The sequence below is a fragment of the Physeter macrocephalus genome, chromosome 5 (genome assembly GCF_002837175.3).
Source record: "Physeter macrocephalus isolate SW-GA chromosome 5, ASM283717v5, whole genome shotgun sequence".
Taxonomy (NCBI): Eukaryota; Metazoa; Chordata; class Mammalia; order Artiodactyla; family Physeteridae; genus Physeter; species Physeter macrocephalus.
Genome location: NC_041218.1, coordinates 1,429,584 through 1,452,266, shown reverse-complemented (window position 1 = coordinate 1,452,266; position 22,683 = coordinate 1,429,584). Strand labels below are relative to the sequence as shown.

Genomic DNA, 22,683 nt, shown 5'->3' with positions numbered 1-22,683 from the left:
CCCCGCGCCCCGCCCCCCCCCCCCCCCCCCCCCGCTGGGATGCCTTCCGTCTCGTCCTTCTTCTGGACACAGCCTTCCAAGATTTCTTTCGAGTTCTCCTTTTCTTCTGAGAGCTCTCTGAGTCGCGGAGGGGGAGTGCCTGTCCTTTCTCTGCGCTGCCTCGTCCCCGCTGCCCACCCGTATTGAGGTGTGCACTCCCAGGGCAGGGCCGCTCCTGCTGACTCTGCTTTATTGCTAGTGTCTGGAATCGTGTCCGGCCCATGGCGGGTGCTCAACTCATAGGCTTCCTCTGCTCCCACCAGACTGTGCACTCCTTGGGAACAAACACTTTTATGACTTTTAAAATAGCCAGTGCCTAGCATGACGCATGAGTCAGCCAATATTTGTTGAGAATAAATTCCTCTTCTGTGCCTCGTTTGAATGTCTTTTGAACAGAGACGGTCTCGGAGTTGGGGAATATAGGAAGAAGCTCCGGTTCTGGTGTGGAATTTGGTTGCTAGTTCAGGTGCTACATGTGATAGTGTACATAATTTATAGACATCGATTAAGTGCTCTGTCACACTTTTCTTTCTGTGCTGAACTGGCTTTTTATGGCCACCTTTGTGTCCCGGGCCTTTGCGATTGCTTACCTCACCTTTCCTGGGCATCTGGGTCCTTTGTTTCTCAGCCCCTCCCACTCCCCATGCCTCTGAACTCATGGCACGTTTTGGTGACCCCGGTTTTTTTCTGTGGCCTCCCCTCCCCACCAGCCTCCTTTCCCATATAGCTTCCAAATTACGTATGTATTACGAAGGCAAAAGAGTTTTAAAAACTTCTCAAAATGTGAAATAATATGATCATACTTAATGTTGTTTTTCAAAGTAAATAGTACACTGCTTAATAGCTTAGGCTCTGGACCCGTCTTGAGTTCAGATCTTGGCTCTACCACTCTTGAACCTCACTTTTGTCGTCTGTAAGCAGGAAAAGTAATAGTCCTTAAACCGCATTGGGTTATTGTGAGGAATATGTGGTGAACCAAGTCCTAGGGTTTAGGATGTTGCTTAGCGCGTGGAGGGTAAGCGCTCAGTCCGCGTTAGTTGTCTGTGCGCTGGGCACAGTGCTCGGGCGCAGAGGAATCAGTGTTGGTGGCAGCTGGCGCTGTCCTGGAGCCTCCTGTCCCGTGTGACTGGCGTGGCACGTGGGGTTGGTTGGCCTCCCCAGCACGCCTTTCTCTCCTCTCTGTAAAATATCTAGGGAGCGTGAGTGCTCTTTGAAAGGCCTTCACATCATTTTAAACTACAGTTGAAATCACATGTAAGGGTTCTTGTGTGTGTGTCCAGGACTTTGGATTTGCTTGCTATGCTTATTTTATAATTTTTGAAATGAGCTGTTTTAAGTAGGAAACTTTACAGCCCTGGAGCACAGTGAAGAGAAGTGACCTTCCATTTATATGCGTGTCCTCTGTCCAAGGATTTTAATCTCTAGGTCATCAGAGGGTAGGGATATTCATCCTCAGCACATTCGGCATTGCCTCTGGTGCGTTCACAGCCATCTCAAAGCGTAGGCTTCAAACTTCAAGTGTTCACTTAGAATCCAGTTATGCTTTTTGATAATTGGCGCCTATTTTGATTTTTTCAATACTTCAGCCTCAGTGCTGTGTTGCAGGTATTCAGAAGCGCTTTTCAGCTTTGATGGCTCCTCCTTTTAGACTGCTTTGCTTTACTTAAGGGAAATGCTCGTTCGTTCATTTTGTAAATATTTATTAAATCCCTACGTGTGGCAGACATTGAAGCCAATGAGAGGGACCCGGTGGTAAGAGACAGGCCAGCCCCTCAAACCCGCACAGCTTTTAGCTTAGTGACAGCTAAGCTTATGTGTGAAGTCAGTTTGGTGACTGTTTTGCTGGCATGTACCATTTTTTAAAATTATAATTAATTTATTTGTTTATTTTATTTTGGGCTGTGTCGGGTCTCCGTCGCTGCACGCGGGCTGTCTCTAGTTGCAGCGAGCGGGGGCTACTCTTCGTTGTGGTGTGCGGGCTTCTCATTGCGGTGGCTTCTCTTGTTGTGGAGCACAGGCTCTAGGCATGTGAGCTTCAGTAGTTGTAGCTCTTGGGCTCAGTAGTTGTGGCTCGTGGGCTCTAGAGCTCGGGCTCGGTAGTTGTGGCACACGGGCTTAGTTGCTCTGCGGCATGTGGGATCTTCCCAGACCAGGGCTCAAACCCGTGTCCCCTGCATTGGCAGGTGGGTTCTTAACCACTGTGCCACGAGGGAAGTCCCTACCATTTTTTTAAAAGTAAAACGTGGGTTTGATTTCAGACATTAAGTATATTTTCTCGTAGTTGTAACAGCATGTATCATTTTAAGAAATCTTAGCTCTTTAACCAAGTAATGAACATATATTAAATCTGATTAAATGGAGTAGAAGGAAGAGAAATTACAGACATATATTTGCGACTCCTATTCATAAATAAAGATAATGACCAGAAATATGGCTGTGTTTTAATCTAGAAGCTTTCCATAATTCTGAGCCCTTTTTACTTTAGATTTTTCCATTCCTCCTCCTCCTTTTAATTAATCAGTTAAAAATGAAATATTTTTCTGACCTTTGACATGTGATAGATACTTTTTATTTGAATTCAAGAAATGAAATTCTCTGTAATGGAAAATATCTGGAGGATTTATTTCTTTGGCTGAAAATTTTGTCAGTTAGAAACTTTTTGCTCTACACATTATGTATTCCTTCACATATCAAAGTATTATTTTAAATTGGCTTCATTACTTGCTTTCTGACTCTATTCTGATGAGTTGTATGTTTGTGTTAAGAAATTTAGGTTTACTAGTTTTTCTAATGATTTATATGTTGATGTCTTAGGCCTTTAATTTTATTTTGGATTAAATTTACAAAAATAAAATGCCCATACAGTATAGACTGGAATGGTTCTGGCAGGGGGAGGAGGGTCGTGTGTAAGTATTTTTATTTTATTTGAAATGTTTAACTTTCCCATTTGTTATTTCAGTTCCTTCTACATATCAAGTAATTTTATTTGAAATATAGTTTTACTTACAATGAAAAGAATTTTAAAAATTTTGGTAACAATAAAAGATTGATTTTTTTCACTGAAATTTTTATTGAGATAATTGTAGACTCACATGCAGCTGTTAGAAATGATACAGAAAGGTCTGTTGTTTGCATTGCCTAATTTCCCGTGGGGGTTGTATTTTGCAAAGCTGTAATATGTGCTCACAAGCAGGATATAGACATTGATACAATGCACTGATCTTACTCAGATCTCCCCAGTTTTACCTGAACTAACCTGTGTGTAAGGAAATCAGATTTTATTCTTAGAAAACTACTGAAGTACTACAATTAGATCTGTGAGCTGGGGGTGAGGGTGAGGGAACCATTTAGCCTCTTGCGCCTCAGATTTCTTACTAAGTCAGATGGTTTGATTGGATGATCTCTAGAATCCTTTGGGTCACAACATTCTATAATTTTTGTATGGGAGTATTTTAGAATTTGAAATTATAACCTTTATCTTTTCTCTCTTTTTTGTGTTTAGGAAGAAAAGGCTTCTCTTTTACACCGTACTCAGGAAGAAAGAAGAAAGAGGGAGGTAAAAACAGTTTTGTAATAGTCCCTGTAGATAAACATTTTTCCATGGCATCTAAATAAGTCTTGGTTTTCCTGTTTTATATATTAGATATACGTATGTTATATGTGACATAACTTAAGTATTTATATGTATGTTAAACTTCAGAAACATTTCTGGATTTGTTGGATTTTATGGTAGGTCATCTATTCTGGAACCAATGTAGGAAAGAAGGACTAAAAGAGCAGTTTCCAGAATAGAGGGAGAAAATAGGCTTTCAGTTCACTTACTTGCTTATGATATGGCTTCCAGAAGATGTAGAAAGTCTTCGTGTATAGTGTTCATGTTTTGTCAAGCAAAAGGAGAAAACTTCCTGTCAAGGCACGTTATCTTAACTATTTGTGAAGAAGCTGAATAAATGAAAGGAGCTAGTGACATTTGGCATTTTAGTCTTTATTTTACATTTTATCTTTTGGAGGTAATTTCTTAAAATGGCTTTACTTTGTTGATTAATCAGCAGTTGTGGTGTCTTATGGCCTGCTTTTCTAGGTCATTTTTTGTTTTGTTTTTTAATAATTCATCCATTCCTTTAGCAAATATAAATTGAGAGCTTGTTATGTTCCAGGTACTTTTCTGCTGGCTGGGTATGTAGATAGGGAATAAAACAGTGTTTCTGCTGGGCCGTAGAACCCAGATGTTCGTCGGATCCTGAGATGGGGACTGGGAAGGCCTGCTTTGGATAGGGTGTTGAGGGGAGGCACCGCTGAGCTGGTGAGAGTCGAGTGGGTTTCTGAAGGGTGGAAAGGAAAAGCTGTGGAAAGCTGGAAGAAGAGCATGCGTGGTGAAGGGAGCAGCAGATGCAAAAACGCTCAGGCAGGGTTTCTCAACCTTAGCATTTTTGACGTTCTGGCCAGGTAGTTCCTTGTTGTGGGGACTGTCCTGCACGCTGCGGGATGCTTAGCAGCATCCCTGGCCCCTCTCCTCTAGATGCCGAAACGCTCCCTACCCCCGCTGAGACAACCGCAGATGTCTCCAGAAATTACCGAACGTTCCCTCGGTGGGAATTGCCCTCACTTGAAAATCACTGCTCAAACGAGAAAAGGGTGTATTGGTTGGTGTCTTTTATCTTTTCTGGAAAATTCTCAGTCAGCCATCTCTCCCAGTCGTGCCTCTGCCCCATCCTCCCTCTCCTCCTCCTCTTGGACTCCCATGACAGAGATGTTCGACCTTTGCATTATGTCCTGTGTGTCTCCTGTACTCATTTCGGTATATTTATTCTTTTGAATATCTATGCTTTGGTTTGGCTAATTTCTTCTGATCTAACTTCTGATTTACAAATTATCTCTTTTAGTGATGTCTGATTGTTAAGTACATCCACTGAGTTCTGAATTTCAGTTTTTATTTGAGTTCTAGAATTTTCTTTGATTCTTTTATTTCCCAGTTCTCTCGTCTTTTCATTTCTTGCACGTAATTGTAGATTTTTTTTTTTTTTTTTTTTTTTTTTGCGGTACGCGGGCCTCTCACTGTTGTGGCCTCTCCCGTTGCGGAGCACAGGCTCCAGACGCGCAGGCCCAGCGGCCATGGCTCACGGGCCCAGCCGCTCTGCGGCATGTGGGATCTTCCGGGACCGGGGCATGAACCCGTGTCCCCTGCGTCGGCAGGTGGACTCTCAACCACTGTGCCACCAGGAAAGCCCGTAATTGTAGATTTTTAAAGATAATGTTTACTCTCCAGTGTTTGGAATTCCTGTGGGTTCGTTTCTGTTGTTTGTCCTCTTGATTTTAAATTCTTGTCTTTGCCTGCTTATTTTGGTTGAATACCGGACATTGTATGTTCCAAACTGAAGCGATATCTTCGGGCTTAGAATATGGCCTCTTCTTTTTGGAGAGCATTGCGTTTGCTTCTGGCAGGCAGTGGGGTGGGGATGAACCCCCTTTAAAACAGGGATGAGCTAAGCTGAAGCTGGCCTCTGGGCCTCGTGAGGACTCGCCTGTCCTCAGCGCACCTGCCAGAGAGCTGGAGTGTTCCTGAGACTCTTCCCCAGCAAACAGATGAATGAGTAAAAATAAGTGTTTTGAGAATGCATGGGATGTTATATGGGTTTTTAATTAAGTGCTGTTAGAGTCATCGTAGTTATGAATAGATTCCCAAACTAGGTTTAAGCTCAAGGGTTCCCTTGTTGTAACCATTTGAAGCTCAGAAAGTACACTTTTGTGACCTGATGGTATGTTCTCTAATCCCAAGATTGAGTGAGTGTGTATGTGCCTTTCAAGCCTGGCAGGTGGCATTCATAGAAGATGTGAAACATTGTCATGTGATAAGACAGAGTACAGATTTTCGTGTCACACCTGAGTTTGCTCTCTGACTCATATCTTTTGGCATCACTTAATCTTTATGGAAGTCTCGGTTTCTGTGTCTTTAAAGCAGGAGTAATACTCCCCTGTAAGGTTATTGTATGAATGCATGTGAAGTGTCTCTCTTAGGGCTGGCACATAGTAGGCTCTCAAACACTGTTAGCTGCAGTGGTTATAATGATGATGAAGAATGTATAGTTTTGCTAGGTCACTGAAAGTTTTTTTTTTTTTTAACATCTTTATTGGAGTATAATTTCTCTACAGTGGTGTGTTAGTTTGTGCTTTATAACAAAGTGAATCAGCCATACATATACATATGTTCCCATATCTCCTCCCTCTTGCGTCTCCCTCCCTCCCTCCTTATCCTACCCCTGAAAGTTTTAAAGACAGAGTCGAGTTGATAAAAATTGGCGTTTTCTGCTTGGAAACAAAGTGACCTTTAAAATAGATGCTTCTGTTTGTATTTTTTTTAATACTTAAAACAAAAACTTAAAAAAAGAGAAGTCTTTCTATGCTGGTAGAATTGTAAAATGGTGTAGCTATTTTGGAAAACAGTCCAGCAGTTCCTCAAGTGTTAATTCCATGCCTAGATATACACCCATGAGAAATGAAAATCTATGTCCCCACAAAAGCTGGTACAGGAATGTCCACAGCAACATTATTCTTAATAGCCCAAAGTGGAAAGAGCTCAAATGTCCATCAGGTAATAAGTGGATAAACAAAATGAGACATCCATACAGTGGAACAGCCATAAAAAGGAGTGAAGTACTGATACATGGTACAGCGTGGATGAACCTTGAAAACATCATGCCAAGTGAAAAAAGTCAGACACAAAAGGCCACATATTATGATTCCATTGTACATAATGTCCAGAATAGGCAGTTCCATATAGACAGAAAATTGATTAGTGATTGCCAGCAGCTGGGGGTCGGGGTGGGAGGACAGAGAATGAGGGATGACTGGGTAAAACCCCTGGGTACAGGGGTTTTGTTGGGGATGGGCGATGAAAATGTTCCAAAATTAGACAGTGGTGATGATTGCACAACTTTGAGTATATTAAAAATTGGTGAATGGTACACTTAAAAGAGTCAATTTTGTGGTACATGAATTATGTAGCTGTTTTTTTTTTTTTTTAAGTCTTAACTAGTATTTGTCATTTTCACTGATCCTGACCCATTGTTCCCTCCTCCCTGCATTATTCAGGAAGAAAGACGAAGATTGAAAAATGCAATAATTATCCAGTCATTTATTCGAGGCTATAGAGACAGAAAACAGCAAGTAAGTTTGTTTTTAAACTGAGAAGGAATTAGAAAGGTATGAGAGAGCTTATTTTATTTATTATTATTTTTTAATAGCTTGATTGATTGGCTGCGTTGGGTCTTCCGTTGCTGTGCGTGGGCTTTCTCTAGTTGACGCGAGCGGGGGCTACTCTTCGTTGCGGTGTAAGGGCTTCTCATTGCAGTGGCTTCTCTTGTTGCGGAGCACAGGCTCTAGGTGCACAGGCTTCAGTAGTTGTGGCACGTGGGCTCAGTAGTTGTGGCTTGCAGGCTCTAGAGCGCAGGCTCAGTAGTTGTGGCACATGGGCTTAGTTGCACCGCGGCATGTGGGATCTTCCCGGACCAGGGCTCGAACCCGTGTCCCCTGCGTTGGCAGGCAGATTCTTAACCACTGCGCCACCAGGGAAGCCCCGAAAGCTTATTTTAAATATGGCCTTGGATTCTTAGAAGTGGAATTCATTTTGTACGTGTTTTTGTGTGTACTTGTTTAATGAAAGTTAATGTGGATAAAAGTATTTTCCCCAATAGTTAATTTTATTAGTTTATATAAAGATTTATAGACAGATGAGTTTTTTGGTGATTTTTAAATTATTAAATGCAAACATAGGCCAAACCACGGCTAAAGATCACAGTAGAAGGAGGTGGTGGAAGACTCCTGCATAGGGCGTTCATGGCTCTGTCACTACATTCCAGGCTTTTTGGGTTTCATTAACCGTTTACCAATGATAACTTCTCAGTAACGGAATCTTAATTGTCAGTTTCCACTACTCCAGTTTAAACACTGAGTGGCCATTTAGACCATACGATCATGTGATCCTGTCTTTATGTCTCTTTTTGTTTTCAGTATTCCATCCAGAGAAGTGCATTTGATCGCCGTGCCGGCTTGTCCCAGTCCGGTGGCACTTTTTCCATCGCCAGTGGTCCCAACCTTACCCTTTTGGCGAGGCAGCTTCTGTTTTTTTACAAACAGAATGAAGACTCAAAACGCTTGGTGAGTGTTGACTACATTTTCACTAACCCTTGTTAATGTGTTTTCCAGCTTTTGGTTTAAGGTGGTCAGAAAACCCCTCCAGCGTGTCTCACACCCTTGTGACTTCCTCAACCAGCGGTAATAGGTCGTCTTGGTGATAATGTTTTACCTCTTAAAAATGGATACAGATTTTCAGTAGGCTTTTTCATTTTTTTTAATTAAGGAAAATTTCAAACATAAGAAACAGTAGGCTACTCTGTTGTGCTGTCCCCGTTACCCAGTCTGCACAGACAGCACCTTGTTTTGCACAGAACCCTCCCCCCGTGCCGTGCATCCTCTGCATCGTAGCCTGTTACCTGTAAATACTTAAATGTAAATCGCTAAACTCTAGGGTCTCTCTCTTGCAGCATCTAAAATATAATTGTGTAACTTAAAAAACGTTATAGGTTTTGATGTTATCAGTGATGAGGAACGGTGTGTATTCATGGAGGAGATGCGTGGATGAATCGTCTTTATAAAGTGGAACTTGTTACTGTGTCCACTTTCCCAGGAAATATTGAGATTCATTAGGTTAAATACGTATTTATTCTTAGACATCCTCATTTACCTGGATTAATAATTTCTAATTAAAACATGGGTATACAGTGAAAAGTAAGTCTTCCATGCTCCAACCGTACACTAGAAGGATCCTTGTGTGGCCTATAAGTACAGAAGACATAGGAATACTTTATTGCTTATCTGGTGTTTGGCTTTAACACCCAGTGTTGCTTCCTGTATTGAGCTAGGCTGGACCGTGGGAAGAACTTTGCATAAATCTTTAGAGGCAGTAAAGATGGCTTTCCTTTAATGCAGGCTCTTTTTAAAATTTATTAATTTATTAATTTATTTATTTTTGGCTGCGTTGGGTCTTTGTTGCTATGCATGGGCCTTCTCTAGTTGCGGCTAGCAGGGGCTACTCTTCGTTGTGGTGTGTGGGCTTCTCTTGTTGTGGAGCATGGGCTCTAGGTGCGTGGGCTTCAGTAGTTGTGGCATGTGGGCTCAGTAGTTGTGGCTCGCGGGCTCTAGAGTGCAGGCTCAGTAGTTGTGGCGCACGGGCTTAGTTGCTCCGCAGCATGTGGGATCTTCCCGGACCAGGACTCGAGCCCGTGTCCCCTAAAGGCAGGCTCTTTCTAGGCTTTCCATCTGAAGTCTGTGAGAAGAAGAATGAGAAACGTACAGCAGCAGGTCATCTGGCTCTCTTTCTGGAGCAGTCTGTTCCTTCCTCACGTACTCTGACCTTGTGGATTGCTCAGTAGTTGTGGCGCACGGGCTTAGTTGCTCCGCAGCATGTGGGATCTTCCCGGACCAGGACTCGAGCCCGTGTCCCCTAAAGGCAGGCTCTTTCTAGGCTTTCCATCTGAAGTCTGTGAGAAGAAGAATGAGAAACGTACAGCAGCAGGTCATCTGGCTCTCTTTCTGGAGCAGTCTGTTCCTTCCTCACGTACTCTGACCTTGTGGATTGAAGGTCAGACGTGGAGAACAGCCATGTGCGGGTCAGAAGGGCCGTCGGTCCTGTGTCTCTCCAGGGCACCCTTCCCTTTGGAGAACTGCTTCTGCCCCGCTCTGAGGTCTGGTCAGCGGTTCCTGCATGGTTTCTGGACGTGGTGCAGCTGTGCAGTCCTACAGGCCCTGTGTAGGATTAGAATTAACCAGGTCCTCAAACCTGGTTTATATGAGAAAAGAGAACTGGATTGTTTATTCAGTTTGCACACAAAAATGCAAGAACAATAAATCAGTCATATGTGGAGGGAAAGTCTCCTGCCCATCTTCCAGTACCCTAATTCCTACTTTAAGAGCAGGCGTGATGCCACTTTTGATAGTTTTTCTAAGGTGCTCTGTGCAAAACTGTGCGTATATGGCTCTCCCTTCCTCACCCACTCCCTTGATTTATTTTTTATTATAATGACTGTAAATATGGTCGCTGCTAAAATGGTGTACTGTGATTGTATTTTCTTTTGTGTACAGTTTTCTTGAGTTATTCTGGAGTTAATTATTCTGTCATTTCTGTTTAATTATCTTTGAATCTCTTTATGATAAAGTCTTCTTCCACCTCCGAACAGTAAAATAATTCTCAGTACAATTTTCCGTGACTAGAGAGTCAGGTCACTGATGCTCTTTCCCCTCTGAGCTGTTCCTTCTGCATCCCAGGAACTTGCTGCACAGTTTGGAGTGGTTGCTCTCCACGCCTGCCATGTTCCTGGGAAAACCTCCGCTTTGCTTTGCTTCCGTTTCAGGTCCTCTTTCCTGATTCCGTATCTTTTTGCTTTCTTGGTTTACTCCCTTGTTTTATTGATATACAGCCTCAGTTAACTTCCTGAGAAAGGATGGATAAGACGGAAAGTTTTTGAAACTGTACTTCTCTGAATTTAGTAAATAACAACAGAAAGTTAGGCAAAGCAGATGTTTAATGTACTTAGAACTTTGGGGATCATATTGGTGCATTTGTCAAGAATGTAAAAAACAGTATCAAAATCCAGTCCATTCTAAGGATATATTGTACAGCACCGGGAATATAGCCAGTATTTTATAATAACTATAAATGGAGGATAACCTTTAAAAATTGTGAATCACTATGTTGTACACCTGAAGCATATAATGTTGTACATCAACTATACCTCAATTAAAAAAAAAAAACAAAAACCAGTCCAGAAGGTGTTCAAATAAAGTGCTTTGAGGTTTTTTTTAATGTCGTTGAAACGTAATTACTTGATTAATGTATTTACAGCCTTATTCTTGTACTTCCTACAGTTGGCCTTCAGATTTTTATAATGTTTAGTTACTGTACATCCTATTTTTATTTGTTAATGGGTAGCATTCAATACAAATTTTAGAATGAACTGCGTGTCAGATAGTGTAGAAAATATTTGTATGATACTGGTTCCTGAGAAAATATGAACAAGTAGCTCCAAATACCTCAAGAAGAAAGCTTGTGTGTAGGTAAATTAACATTCGGATTGGGTCTCAGAGTTATTTCCACCCACTTGAATTTATCATGCAAAACACATGTGTTAGTACTTTAATTGTTTGATAACATTTTATATCAAATAAGTGTTACTGTCAGAGGAGAAACTGTAAAAATGACAGGTAAAGAAAAGGTTCTGTGGCACATTTAAGAAGCTGTCTTAATTTTAACGCTTCTAAATGGGTTTCATGAAATGAACAAATAGCAACAAAAATATCGTAGAGGAAGTATAAGAGATTCCTGTTCGCTATTGTGTTTTCAAAATTACTTCTGGCAGCTGTATCCACGCTAGAGAGGCCTCCTGGATGGGAGCTTGACAGAAATCTAACTCAGCATTTGCCCACCGCGATGGCCCATCACCGTGTCCGGGACAGCGGGGGTTCTGGCCATCCGGATGCATCTCTGACCTTTTTTCCTTTCAGCTGTGTGGACATATAATTGACAAATAAAATTGTAAAATACTTCAGGTGCACACTGCGATGGTTTGTATAAACATTGTGATAGGATTCCTCCTGTCTAGTTAAGTGACACGTCTCTCGCCTCACATGCTACACACTTGGCCTTTTATTGGGAATAGTGGGACTGAATGATTGCCTTTTCTACCGAAATTTCATGGAATTAGGGAAGGAGAGTATCCACAGGAAAGGTGCTGGAAACTCAGAGGAGAAAGTTAAAAAGAAGGAACTGTTATCCTTTGTAACTTATGATTAAGATTGTGATTCTCTTATGTTTTTATTGTGGTTTGCTGATTTTTGCAAATAAACTTTTTGTTTCACATTTACATGAGTTTTAAGTACTTTTAGTAATAAATTTAGTAATTCAACTTCATGCTGATGTGCTTTCTTAAGATGGAAAATTCAGGATGTGTGCCTACTGCCATCTGAAACCTGACTTAGAAGATTTACTTCTTATCACGTTTTGATTATTTTGATTAAGTAGTTACCAATTAAGGAGATTTTGGTATGTTTGTAATTGGTAAATAATTAGCTTTTTATGGACTGAGAGTTATAATGGTATGTTTTGCTGTTTCTTTCAGATATGGATGTATCAGAACCTAATTAAATATAGCTCTTTGTTTGTCCAGCAGTTGGATGGATCTGAGAGACTTACGTGCTTATTTCAAATAAAGAGGTTGATGAGCCTCTGTTGCAGGTAAACCCCTCGTTGTCAGCAGCTTGTGTAACGTGGTGATCACTTTGTCTAGAGGAACCCTTTGATTTTCAGTGTCTGTGACAGGGGTTTTCCCTTTTTTTTTTTTTTTTTTGAGACTGGAATGTTCTATGTATTACAGTTTTCACTCCTGTGATTCTCCCTGTAGAAATTAAAATGTAGATATAAATACCTTCCAGATGATGTTTTCTTTCAAGTAGGCTCTGGAATTACCTTGTGGAATATCAGGGGTCCTGGTTGCTAGCGAGTGGATGGGCCACCTGAAAGGACTCCTGCTGTGAGGATGATCCCATTCTCCTCGGATCGCTACCCTAGGGTACAGGCTCTTCAGAGCAGGCCTGTCCTCAGGCTCTTGTGATTTATGTATGGACTGAAATAAGTCACTTCCGTGACTTGCCTGGATTCCGCCTACAGAGCACGTCCAGGTGATGTGAGCAGTAGTACCTGAATGAGAAAACAATTAACACCTTCACTGTTTTTCTCAAAATTGCTGATATCTGCACAGTAGCAAACCGTCACATGATTCTGAGCCTTTCATATAATTTCAGCTAATTTTCTGGAAGTTGCATGTAGTAAGGTTTATTTAGGATTACTATCAGAGCTAGGCCTTGTTAACTGACTTCCAGAATCCTGAGCTGGACTACAGGCAGAGAAGAACTTTTATGAAGAGGGAGAATCTGGAAGATCACCAATCCCAAGAAATCTTATTTTTTTCAAAAACCCCTTTTATTTCTTGGAAAAAACTTTACTTTGAAAAACACATTGTATGCATTGATTCGCTGGAGCAGGAGTCCACAAACTTCTTCTGTAAATGCCTAGATGGCACGAATTTTAGGGTTTGTGGGCCACCTGTGGTCTCTCTTATACATACTGGTTTTTTTTTTTTTTACAAGCTTTTAAAGGTGTCAGGAGCACCCTTCACCCGAGAGCCACACAGCCTGTGGCTGGTTCCACGCACGGGTTGTAGTTTGTGGACACTTAATGTCCTTTCGAAGGTATTCATTTAGCAAGTAATTTTAATAGATGATAAATCCAAATGTAATTTCTCCTTGTTTTCCCCAACTTTTTGTTTTGGAACATTTCTAATACCAGTAAAGTTGAAAGAATATCATATATCCTCCACCTAGATTCAAAAGTTACCATTTTGCCACATTTGCTTTCTCTCTCTCTCCTTACACGCACAGCATGTTGTTTTTCTAAAGCATGTAAAAGTAAGTTGCAGACATCATGACGCTTCACCCGATTCACCGTACTTCTCCTAAGAAAGCACACTCTCCGATAACCGTAATGCTGTGTTCACATCTAAGAAAATGAATAGTAATTCTCTTAATATCGTGTGGTATACACACTCCATATGCAGATTTCCCCAGTTATCTCAAAAATATCTTCTCTGTTTTGATGATCCTAGGCTCCATTTGTTTCACTTATACCTTTGTCTCCTCTCTTTCCTTTAAATTGGATGTCAGTTCTAGAGGAGAGTTTTTCAACCACATCCTCTTCACGTTTGGGGCTGAGCCATTCTGTGTTGTGCACGTGGTCCTGTGTGTTGTAGGGTGTTTAGCAGGATCCTTGCCCTGCACCCACCTGATGCAGGTGGCACCCACTTGATCACACAGGTCTCCAGACACTGCCGAGTGTCGCCCCCATGAGAACCACTGACATCGGGCTGTACTTGCTTCAGTTTAAGCATGTTCAGCAAGAGTGCTTCATAGCAGAGAATTGTGGGGGTCCTAGTGTCTCACGTGAGACATAGCCCGTTCTCAGTGAGGCTGAGTGGAGGTAAAAACTCTTCTCTGTATTGTGCAGGTACATTTCCTTCCTTGTCATTAGCGTACCACCTTTCACCCAGTGGTTTGTTTTTGCATTTGATGATCTACGCCTGAATCAGTTGTTATATCCATGGTTTATAAAATGCTGATTTTTCTAATTCTGTTGTTTCTTCAGTGTTTGTTAGTTGGCGTTATTTCTGAAGAAGACCCTGCCTCCTTTTCCCTTTGGTCTCAGTCAGGCCTCATGTATCTTTCAATGCTGGGTAGAGGGAGAACCCTTACCGGAGCCCCTTAGTGTTTTGAAGCATCTTTGCTTTTTGGGGCCATGCTGTGTTGGGCTCTGTTTAACGCCTCCCCTGAAAGCCCCAGGTTGGGGCGGTTTTCTCTAAGGAAGCTGGTTCCTTTAGACGAGGAATGAAGTTTTAACAGAGTAAAATTAAAATAGCAATCTGTTAGAAACTTTATTTCAAGTGTGTGATGTTAATAAACCAGTGAATGATCTTACCTGCTGTGGGCAGGGCATTGAACTTCAGGTGCTTTAGCAAGTTACCAGAGAAGGGGATGTGTGCTTTCTTCCACTCTTTTGGTCTCCATGGGAATTTAAGATAACTTTTTCAGAGCTAGAAAAGCAGTTTTATGTGAAAGAGATGATGTACCTCATTGTGTATAAAATACGTGAACAGATAACACGGAAGTTGATGCCACCTGAGTTCAGGATAAGTGGAACTCGGGTCAGTGTAGTAATGAAGTAGAGGTCAGGAGACTAGATTCTAGTACTGCCTCTGTGTCTTGCCAGCTTAGGGCGTGACAAAAGTTACTGGATCTAGTTTTTAGCTTCATTCTAAAGTGAGGAATATTGGATGAGACTGGTCCTTCCAGGCCCAGTATTTCAGTGCTCTACTGGGTGGTTGGACTGATGGGTAAACCTCTACTTAAAAGAAAATGGTCTCCTGGTCACCTGCATCCTTCAAAGCCATCTTTTTGCCTTGCCTTGGGCACTGGAAGCAGCATTGCGGGCTCAGGGATCTCACGGTACAGGGGTCATCGTTGGCATCTAGTACAGCTCTCAGACTACACGCTTTCTGTCATTTTTATTTAGTGCTAACGTTGTTTGTAAACAGCTGCTTATCAACTTCAGTAAATTTATTTTGAAAATAAAGATAATTTTTTAAAAAGGTAATGAATACTGATATTACTTACATTTTTTCTTATGTGAGCATCCATTAGGAACAAAATTGGGATTGGCTAATCAGTTAATAACTCCGTTGATTAAAAAAGTTTATGGGGTTCCTGCTAAGTGCATGGCCCCGTTCTCAGCACTCACGTGACTGTGACAGGCAGGGAAGGGACTGTTCTCCTGGAGGCTGTCTCCTGGGGGACCGGGAATGAGCAAGAGTAAGTAACGTGTGAGCGTCTTTACGTGACAGACATAACGTTAAATAACGAGGAGGAGGAAAGGGGGATTGAAATTTGGGGGTGTAGTTTGACTTTAGAGAGTCTGGAGGGAAGGGTGGCCCTGAGCGGGGAGGATGGACAGCTGTGCAGGGACCAGAGTGTCCCCAGGCTCTGGCGGGGAGGTAGAGGGAGGACCCTCCGGGCACATCCAGGATCTAGAAGGGACTTGCTTTTTAAAATTTATTTATTTTTGGCTGCGTTGGGTCTTCGTTGCTGTGCACGCGGGCTTTCTCTAGTTCTGGCGAGCGGGGGGTACTCTTGTTGTGGTGCGCGTGCTTCTCATTGCGGTGGCTTCTCTCATTGCGGAGCACAGGCTCTAGGTGCGCGGGCTTCAGTACTTGTGGCTCGCGGGCTCAGTAGTTGTGGCTCGCGGGCTCTAGAGCGCAGGCTCAGTAGTTGTGGCGCATGGGCTTAGTCGCCCCGCGGCGTGTGGGATCTTCCCGGACCAGGGCTCAAACCCGTGTCCCCTGCATCGGCAGGCGGATTCTTAACCACTGCACCACCAGGGAAGCCTTGGAAGGGACTTGCTTTAGGACTTTGGCTTTCATGCTGAGAGAGGAGAGAAGCCAAAGGAGAGTTCTGAGCCAAGGGTGACATGACCTGAATTTTCTTTCTTCCCTGACTCTTATAATGTTTTTATTATGAAATTTTCAAACATAAAAGAGTAGAAAAGTGGCACAGTAAGTGGTCATCTGCCTGCCATCCAGAGTCGACTGTTTTTAACATTGTTGACCACTGTTAACATTTTGCTGAATCATTTCAAGGTAACATAGTGACTTCCCACTCCCAAAATACCTAAGTGTCCATCTCCCCAAAGAAGGACACTCCTGCAAACAAGAGTTTCATTAATACACCTTTAAAAATGATTGAGAGTAATATTAACTATCACTAGCACAACCAGTCTGGTTTGACAATCCCAGTAATAGCAACCCTTGTACTTAGAAATGACTCAGGTTGGTCATCTTATCTAATACTAGGTCCATTTTCAAATTTCTCCTGTTTTCAAATTATATTGAATGGCTGTTTTTCTTTCTTCTTTTTAAAACATAAACTCTAATTGACCACACATAACCTTGGCTGTCTCTTGAATCTTTTCATCTGGAATAGCCCCTGCCACCCTGCATCTCCAATTTATGTTTTTCTAGAACTGTTCTCACTAGTGTGCTGCAGAGACGGGGATCTGTAAGAGACAGCAGTGGTCCATTCCAGAAATGATGGTGTCCTGGGCCATGGTGATCACAGTGAGAGTGTCATGAAGTTGGTTGGAACGTAGAGTGTACAGGATTTACAGACTGGGTGTGGGGTTCCAGAAAATAAAGCCAAGGATGCATACCAGCTTTTGGTTTGAGCATTTAGAAGGATGAAGTCGTTTTAAAGACAAAGGAACATAAACATGCATGAGATTAAGTGAATTGTGTAAAAAGAGAACCAAAGACTGGTCCCTGGGATCCCCTGACATGAGGATGCTGTGGGGAAGAGGAGGAGCTGGTGATGGAGGAGGAGAGTCCAGGGCCCTGGCATCCAAGTAGGGAAAGCGTGGGGGAGGAGGGGGGAGGAGGGCGGTCAGGGAGTGGCCACCAGCATAAACGGAGTCAGAGAATTGATGGTTGAGTTGGTAATGCTCAGTATTGTTTTCCAGGAAAGGTAAAATCAGGGCTCCCTATGAACACGTGTCAGTGATTTTATTTAACTGGTTAATTAACGAGGGAACCAGTGAGACGTTACAACTGAGTCAAATAAGGATCTGCCTTAGGGAATTTATATTCTCTGGCAGAAGCCTTTTGCATTGCCAGGAACAGGAATAATTTGTGTCGCTCTGTGTGGGAAACATTTGCATTCCTGTCAGTTTTCTACAAGTTAGCTTCTGTCTCAACGGAGTTGTAGATCAGCCCGGTGGAAGGCGAGGACGGAGGGTAACACAGTGAGCGAGCTGGGCTGGCCACCAGTCTTTTCTGCCCATTTCAGTCTGGCGGTTTTCCCCGGCGTAGCGCTTTCGGTCACCTTGATGAGAGCGGCGTGGGGGGAGGGGCCGGTTGGTTCGCGTTTGGGAGGAATTGTGAGTGGTGAGGGGCCCTGCACAGGGGCGGAGACTGGGCCAGGCACGGGTGAGGCAGTGGGGTCCGGAGACTCAGGGGGGAACTGAGAGTGTGCTTATCCAGGACCCAGGTGGGAGGGGAAATGGGCGCCGGGGAAGGGGTTGCTGGAGCATGGCGGAATGAGGGCCGGGCGGGCGCGGCCTGGGTGGGCATGGACAGTACTTGGCTTTTCGAGAAGCAAAGGGCCCACTTGAAAGGTCGAGCACTTCGGAAAAGCAGACACAGGAGTGAACAACAGGCACTTGCAAAGGTACTCAACATCATAAATAATCACAGAGATGCAAATTCAGATCACAGTAAAGTTCAGTTGTGGAGCCGCTGGCTTGGCTAAAGCTTGAAAAAGGGTTCATACCAAGTGTTACGGGTATGGAGCAGCTGGGACTCTCACATACTGCCCTTCACACTGGACGGTTTCTTGTCTAGGTAAATACTGTCCGGCTGCCATGTGACCCAGTGGTTCCTCACCTGGGAATTTACCCAAGAGAAATGAGGCAGGCCCACACAGGCTCTCCTTGAACGTTCACACAGCTTTATGTATAACAAGAAAAGTCTGGAAACACTCGTGTCCATTAGCATATGAATACATAACCAAAACATGGTCTTCCCATGCTGTGGAATGCTACTAGCAGTAAAAGGACCATGTTTTTAACATGTTGGATGAATCTCAGAAAGGCGCTGAGTGAAGAATCTGGACATTAACGTGTACATACCGTATGGTTCCTCGTGTATAGAATAGTAGAAAATGCAGACTCGCCTATGTGACGGAAGAAATTGGTTGGGGGTGCAGGAGTTGGCGGGAGGAAGCTCCTGGAGAGGGCGGAGAGGAAGGGCGGGTGGGGGTGTTGTGCCCGCGCTGTGGGGTAATGTCGGAGCTCACTGCGCTGCACGCTGTAAATGAGTGCAGACCATCAGGTGTAAGTTGTGTCTCTATAAAGCTGATTCTAAGAAAAGAGGGAGGGGATATATGTACCCTTATAGCTATTCACTTTGTTGTACAGCAGAAACTAACACACCATTGTAAAGCAGTTATACTCCAATAAAGATGTAAAAAAAAAAAAGACATTCTCTGTTTTTAAGTAAGACTTAGTTTTGTGACAGCTAAGCCTTCCTTTCTGCCTGTAATTCTCATAGTAAGAAGGGAGTGTTTAGTCAAAATGCTAGATGACTTAGGATCAGAAGTATACTAAGTGCTCTTCTTGGGGGATATTGTGGGCATGGAAAGTCTTGCAGGCACTTGTGGAAAGATCCTTATCTGAGTTGGATTAGATGTAGCTTAGGTCAGTGGATCATACGCTTCCCACACGGCATTGATGATCTTTGATTTTCCTTGTCTGTTTCTCCCTCCCTGATGGTGCATTTTTCCTCTCTCAACCGGGCGCCATCATTCTGTTTGGCACATAATAAGGACTCAAAAAAAGTGTCAGTGACGCGATGCTTGGTTATTTCCTGCCTGTCTTGGAGTCACGTCTGTTTTCAGGGATATTGTAGTGCTAGAACAGAATGGCTCGAACACTTACCGTAGCAAAGAGAAGAATTTGACGAAACTTTCGGTGACGCTTGCCATCTAGTAAGTATGTGAATACTTTTTTTTTTCTTTTTTACAGGTTACTGCAGAACTGTAATGATGACAGTTTGAATGTTGCACTTCCAATGAGAATGCTTGAGGTGTTTTCCTCTGAGAACACCTATTTGCCTGTTTTACAAGATGCTAGCTATGTGGTGTCCGTGATTGAACAAATTTTGCACTACATGATTCAGAATGGTAAGTCGGCGGTATAAGAACTGGGGGTGGCACGGTCGTGAGCAGTCGGCACCAGCCAGGGCACCTTTCGGGGCGGGAAGCGTTGTGTGAATCACAGATGCTAACATCTGTCCTCGTCTCTACCCACCCTCAAAATTTGGAAATGTGTCTGATACCTTTACCTCACTTTTGTTGCTTGAAAATGAAGCACGTCCGTGTCTGCTTTCGGAAGTTGTTCCGGTGCTCTGGGCCCGCAGTGCAGGCCTGGCTGCCCTGGCTGAGTGCCGCGGCCCGGGTGGTGGGCACGGTCACGCCGCAAACACGGTGCCACACCGACCAGGGAAGAGCCTGTCCCAGGAGTCACAGCAGTTCAGTAGCGGAGAGGAAGGTGCTCAGTCTCTTTGAATTTTCTTATTAACTTGGTGACACACGTCTTAAGGTGACTGCATTCTAGATGTAGCTTAGATGTAGCTTAGGTCAGTGGATCATCCGCTTAGCATATGAATACATAAACAAAACATGGTCTTAGCATATGAATAATATGGTATATAAGGTATATTATATACCTTATTATATCTAGGTATAATAACCTAGATCTGAAATTCCTCTGAGAACGTGTTCGTGTTGCTGGCAGAAAGACTATGAAGTGCATGTGATTTTTAAAACTTCTATGATAATTAAGTAACATAAGGTAGAAAAATTTGATTCCCAGGGAATTCCCTGGTGGCCTAGTGGTCAGGACTCGGTGCTTTCACTGCCGTGGGCCCTGGTTCAGTCCCTGGCCGGGGGACTGAGGTCCCACAAGCTGCGTGGCGTGGCCGGCAAGGACAACGACAACGAAAATCTGACTCCCGGTGTTCTCACGGGTGGGAAAATCAGACGGTGCAGGGCTCCTGGCCTTCAGGAGCATTGATGTTAGAATGGCTATGTTATGAGTCATAAAAGGAGCTATAGGGTGTTCTAGAAAGCAACAGTTACTGATAAAAACATAAATAATTTTGCTTTTGTTTTTTTGAGATGGACTAACCTGTTGATGGGTTAAATCTAGCTAATTTAATTCTCAGGATTAAAACTATAGAAATTAAATTCTTATACATCCAGCCGTACTGTTTGGCTTAGGTTTAAAAAGAAAAAAAAGAAACCCTACTTAGTTCGTTGAAAAATTAGGGAAACTACTGAGTTAATTAAAAGTAAATTGAAATTTGTGGAATTTGATCTTTTAAAAAGCAAATTAATGGCAGTTGTAAATGGTCCACTGTATTAATTGATGTGTTATTATATATGTTGACTTAAGACTAAGCATTCAGTGAGAATTTTTACTCTTCTTGCTTTTCAAAAGTGTAAAGATGATAACTAAGAAATATGCATTATTTTAAAATGTGTCTTGAACTAGGAGATGCCTCAAAATCTTACACAGAAGGTGCTGCTTCCAGTGTCTGTGGTATAGCCATGTTTCATCTTTTTTGATAAATTACTTCCTGACACTACTAGTCTGTAATGTTTGAGCATTGTGTTCATTTCCTAGTTCATGTTGTTATTGTACACTGTATGTTGCCTAAACATGAAGCTTTTTAACAGTTGCAGCTAAACTACTTAATGCTCTGTTCATGCTGTCAGTCTACACGTATTTGTGTGAATATATTAATAATACGCTACTTTAAAAATTTTTTTGGTGTGCTTAAAATTTTTTTCTTGACGTAGTTGCGTCTTTTCAGTTTTGTAGCAGAGGAGCTTTCAGGCTTCCTTGTTGCGCGTCGCTGGCGATCGGTGTGTGTGAGGTTAGCGCTGGGTGGTGGCAGAGCAGGTCTGGTGACCCGTGTGGAGACTCGCCGTTCAGCGACCGAACGTCGGGCGCAGAGCCGGAGGGAGCAAACCAAGCAGGTGGAGTGCATGTCAGCGTGAGCTCACAGTAGCGGGGCGCCTGCAGGCTACGCCCGGAGATGCTCTCGCTGCCGCGCGAGAAGGGGGCACGCGCTTCTGTAGGACCGCGTGACCTGAGTTGTTAGTGGCGGCAGAGTTATGTTCACCGTACCCCTAGAAAGCCCATCAGCAGCTTAGAAAGGCCATGCCAGGTGTTTCTGCTTCACAGAGGTCGTCTTTAAAACGTGTGACTCCCTCGGTGCCCACATTGTGGTCTCCAGAGGCATCCTTTCCTTTAAAAGGGATTTAAGAGTCCCTGGTCCTGATTGGGAGATGAGAAGGTGAGACTGGGGCATCTTGTCCCATCAGGAAGCAGGGCTGCTCACCTGGCTGCACCACATCAGCAGTATGGAGATGATCAGGAGTATCAGCCAGTAGCGCGGCTGCAGTGGATGGAAGTCTACCCAGGGGTTAAAGTCCTGGGTTCAACATGATATTGTTTAAAAACCACAAAACGACTTAATTACTTGAAGGATGCTTAAGAGACAGATTTAAAAAATCACAATGTATGGGATTTACTTGGATCCTGATGCAAGCAAGCTAGTTAAATAAAATTTATAACATGAGTCAATTGGAGACTTGAACACTGATAGGTATTTGTGATATTGAGGAATTATTACTAATTTATTTTAGCTGTAATGATGGTAGTTTTAAGAAAAGTAAAGTCCTTTGATGATATACTGAGATAATTATATCTTGGATTTGCTTCCAAATGAGTGGAGGCATAGATGACTGGCTGTAGTTGATAATTGTTGGTGCTGGGTAGTGGGTACGTGGACTTTATGCATCACTTCGAGCTACATGGGTGCCTAAAGGTTTTCTTAATAAAAACTTGAAGAAAAATTAGCCTGAAGTTGTACCTGTGGAGATTTATAAAAAGCATTTAAAAATTGACAAGGTTTTTTTTTCCCCTCCGTATAAGAAAAGGTATGAATTGATACAAATTATAAATGTTTTTCTTTTCTTTTAGGGTATTATAGATCTCTCTATTTGTTAATTAACAGCAAGCTTCCATCAAGTATTGAATATTCTGATTTATCTCGAGTTCCTATAGCAAAAATTTTGCTAGAGAATGTTTTAAAACCATTGCACTTTACTTACAACTCCTGTCCAGAAGGTGCAAGGTGAGAATGGAATCAATTTATTGATTTTGTAATTTCACAAGATCGTATGTATCCAACAATAACTTTGACATAGGATGCTATGTTAAGTATAGACTTGAAAGTCAAATTTTTGCTTTATTAGTGTGACTCAGTTTAAAGAAAAATGTACTTTTTCTATCTGTCCTGCACCCTAACATAAATTTATAACTGATGACCTGGGTATTTTCTTGCTTTCTAGTGGCTATCAAAAGTTAGC

General features: G+C 42.7%; 1 protein-coding gene across 6 annotated transcripts in view; it reads left to right on the top strand.

The window, feature by feature from the left end:
* Positions 1–22,683, top strand: part of UBE3C (ubiquitin protein ligase E3C) — a 119,289-nt gene that overhangs the window by 17,083 nt on the left and 79,523 nt on the right. For 5 of the 6 annotated variants that reach the window (XM_024130940.3, XM_028489506.2, XM_024130931.3 and 2 more), the window contains exons 2-7: positions 3,542–3,595; positions 7,129–7,203; positions 8,047–8,193; positions 12,210–12,325; positions 19,268–19,425; positions 22,295–22,448. In XM_024130940.3, coding sequence (XP_023986708.1) covers positions 3,542–3,595; positions 7,129–7,203; positions 8,047–8,193; positions 12,210–12,325; positions 19,268–19,425; positions 22,295–22,448 — 704 coding nt within the window. Of the gene's footprint in view, positions 1–3,541; positions 3,596–7,128; positions 7,240–8,046; positions 8,194–12,209; positions 12,326–19,267; positions 19,426–22,294; positions 22,449–22,683 lie in introns of those variants that run through there. The other variant, XM_024130945.3, reaches the window with a different exon arrangement.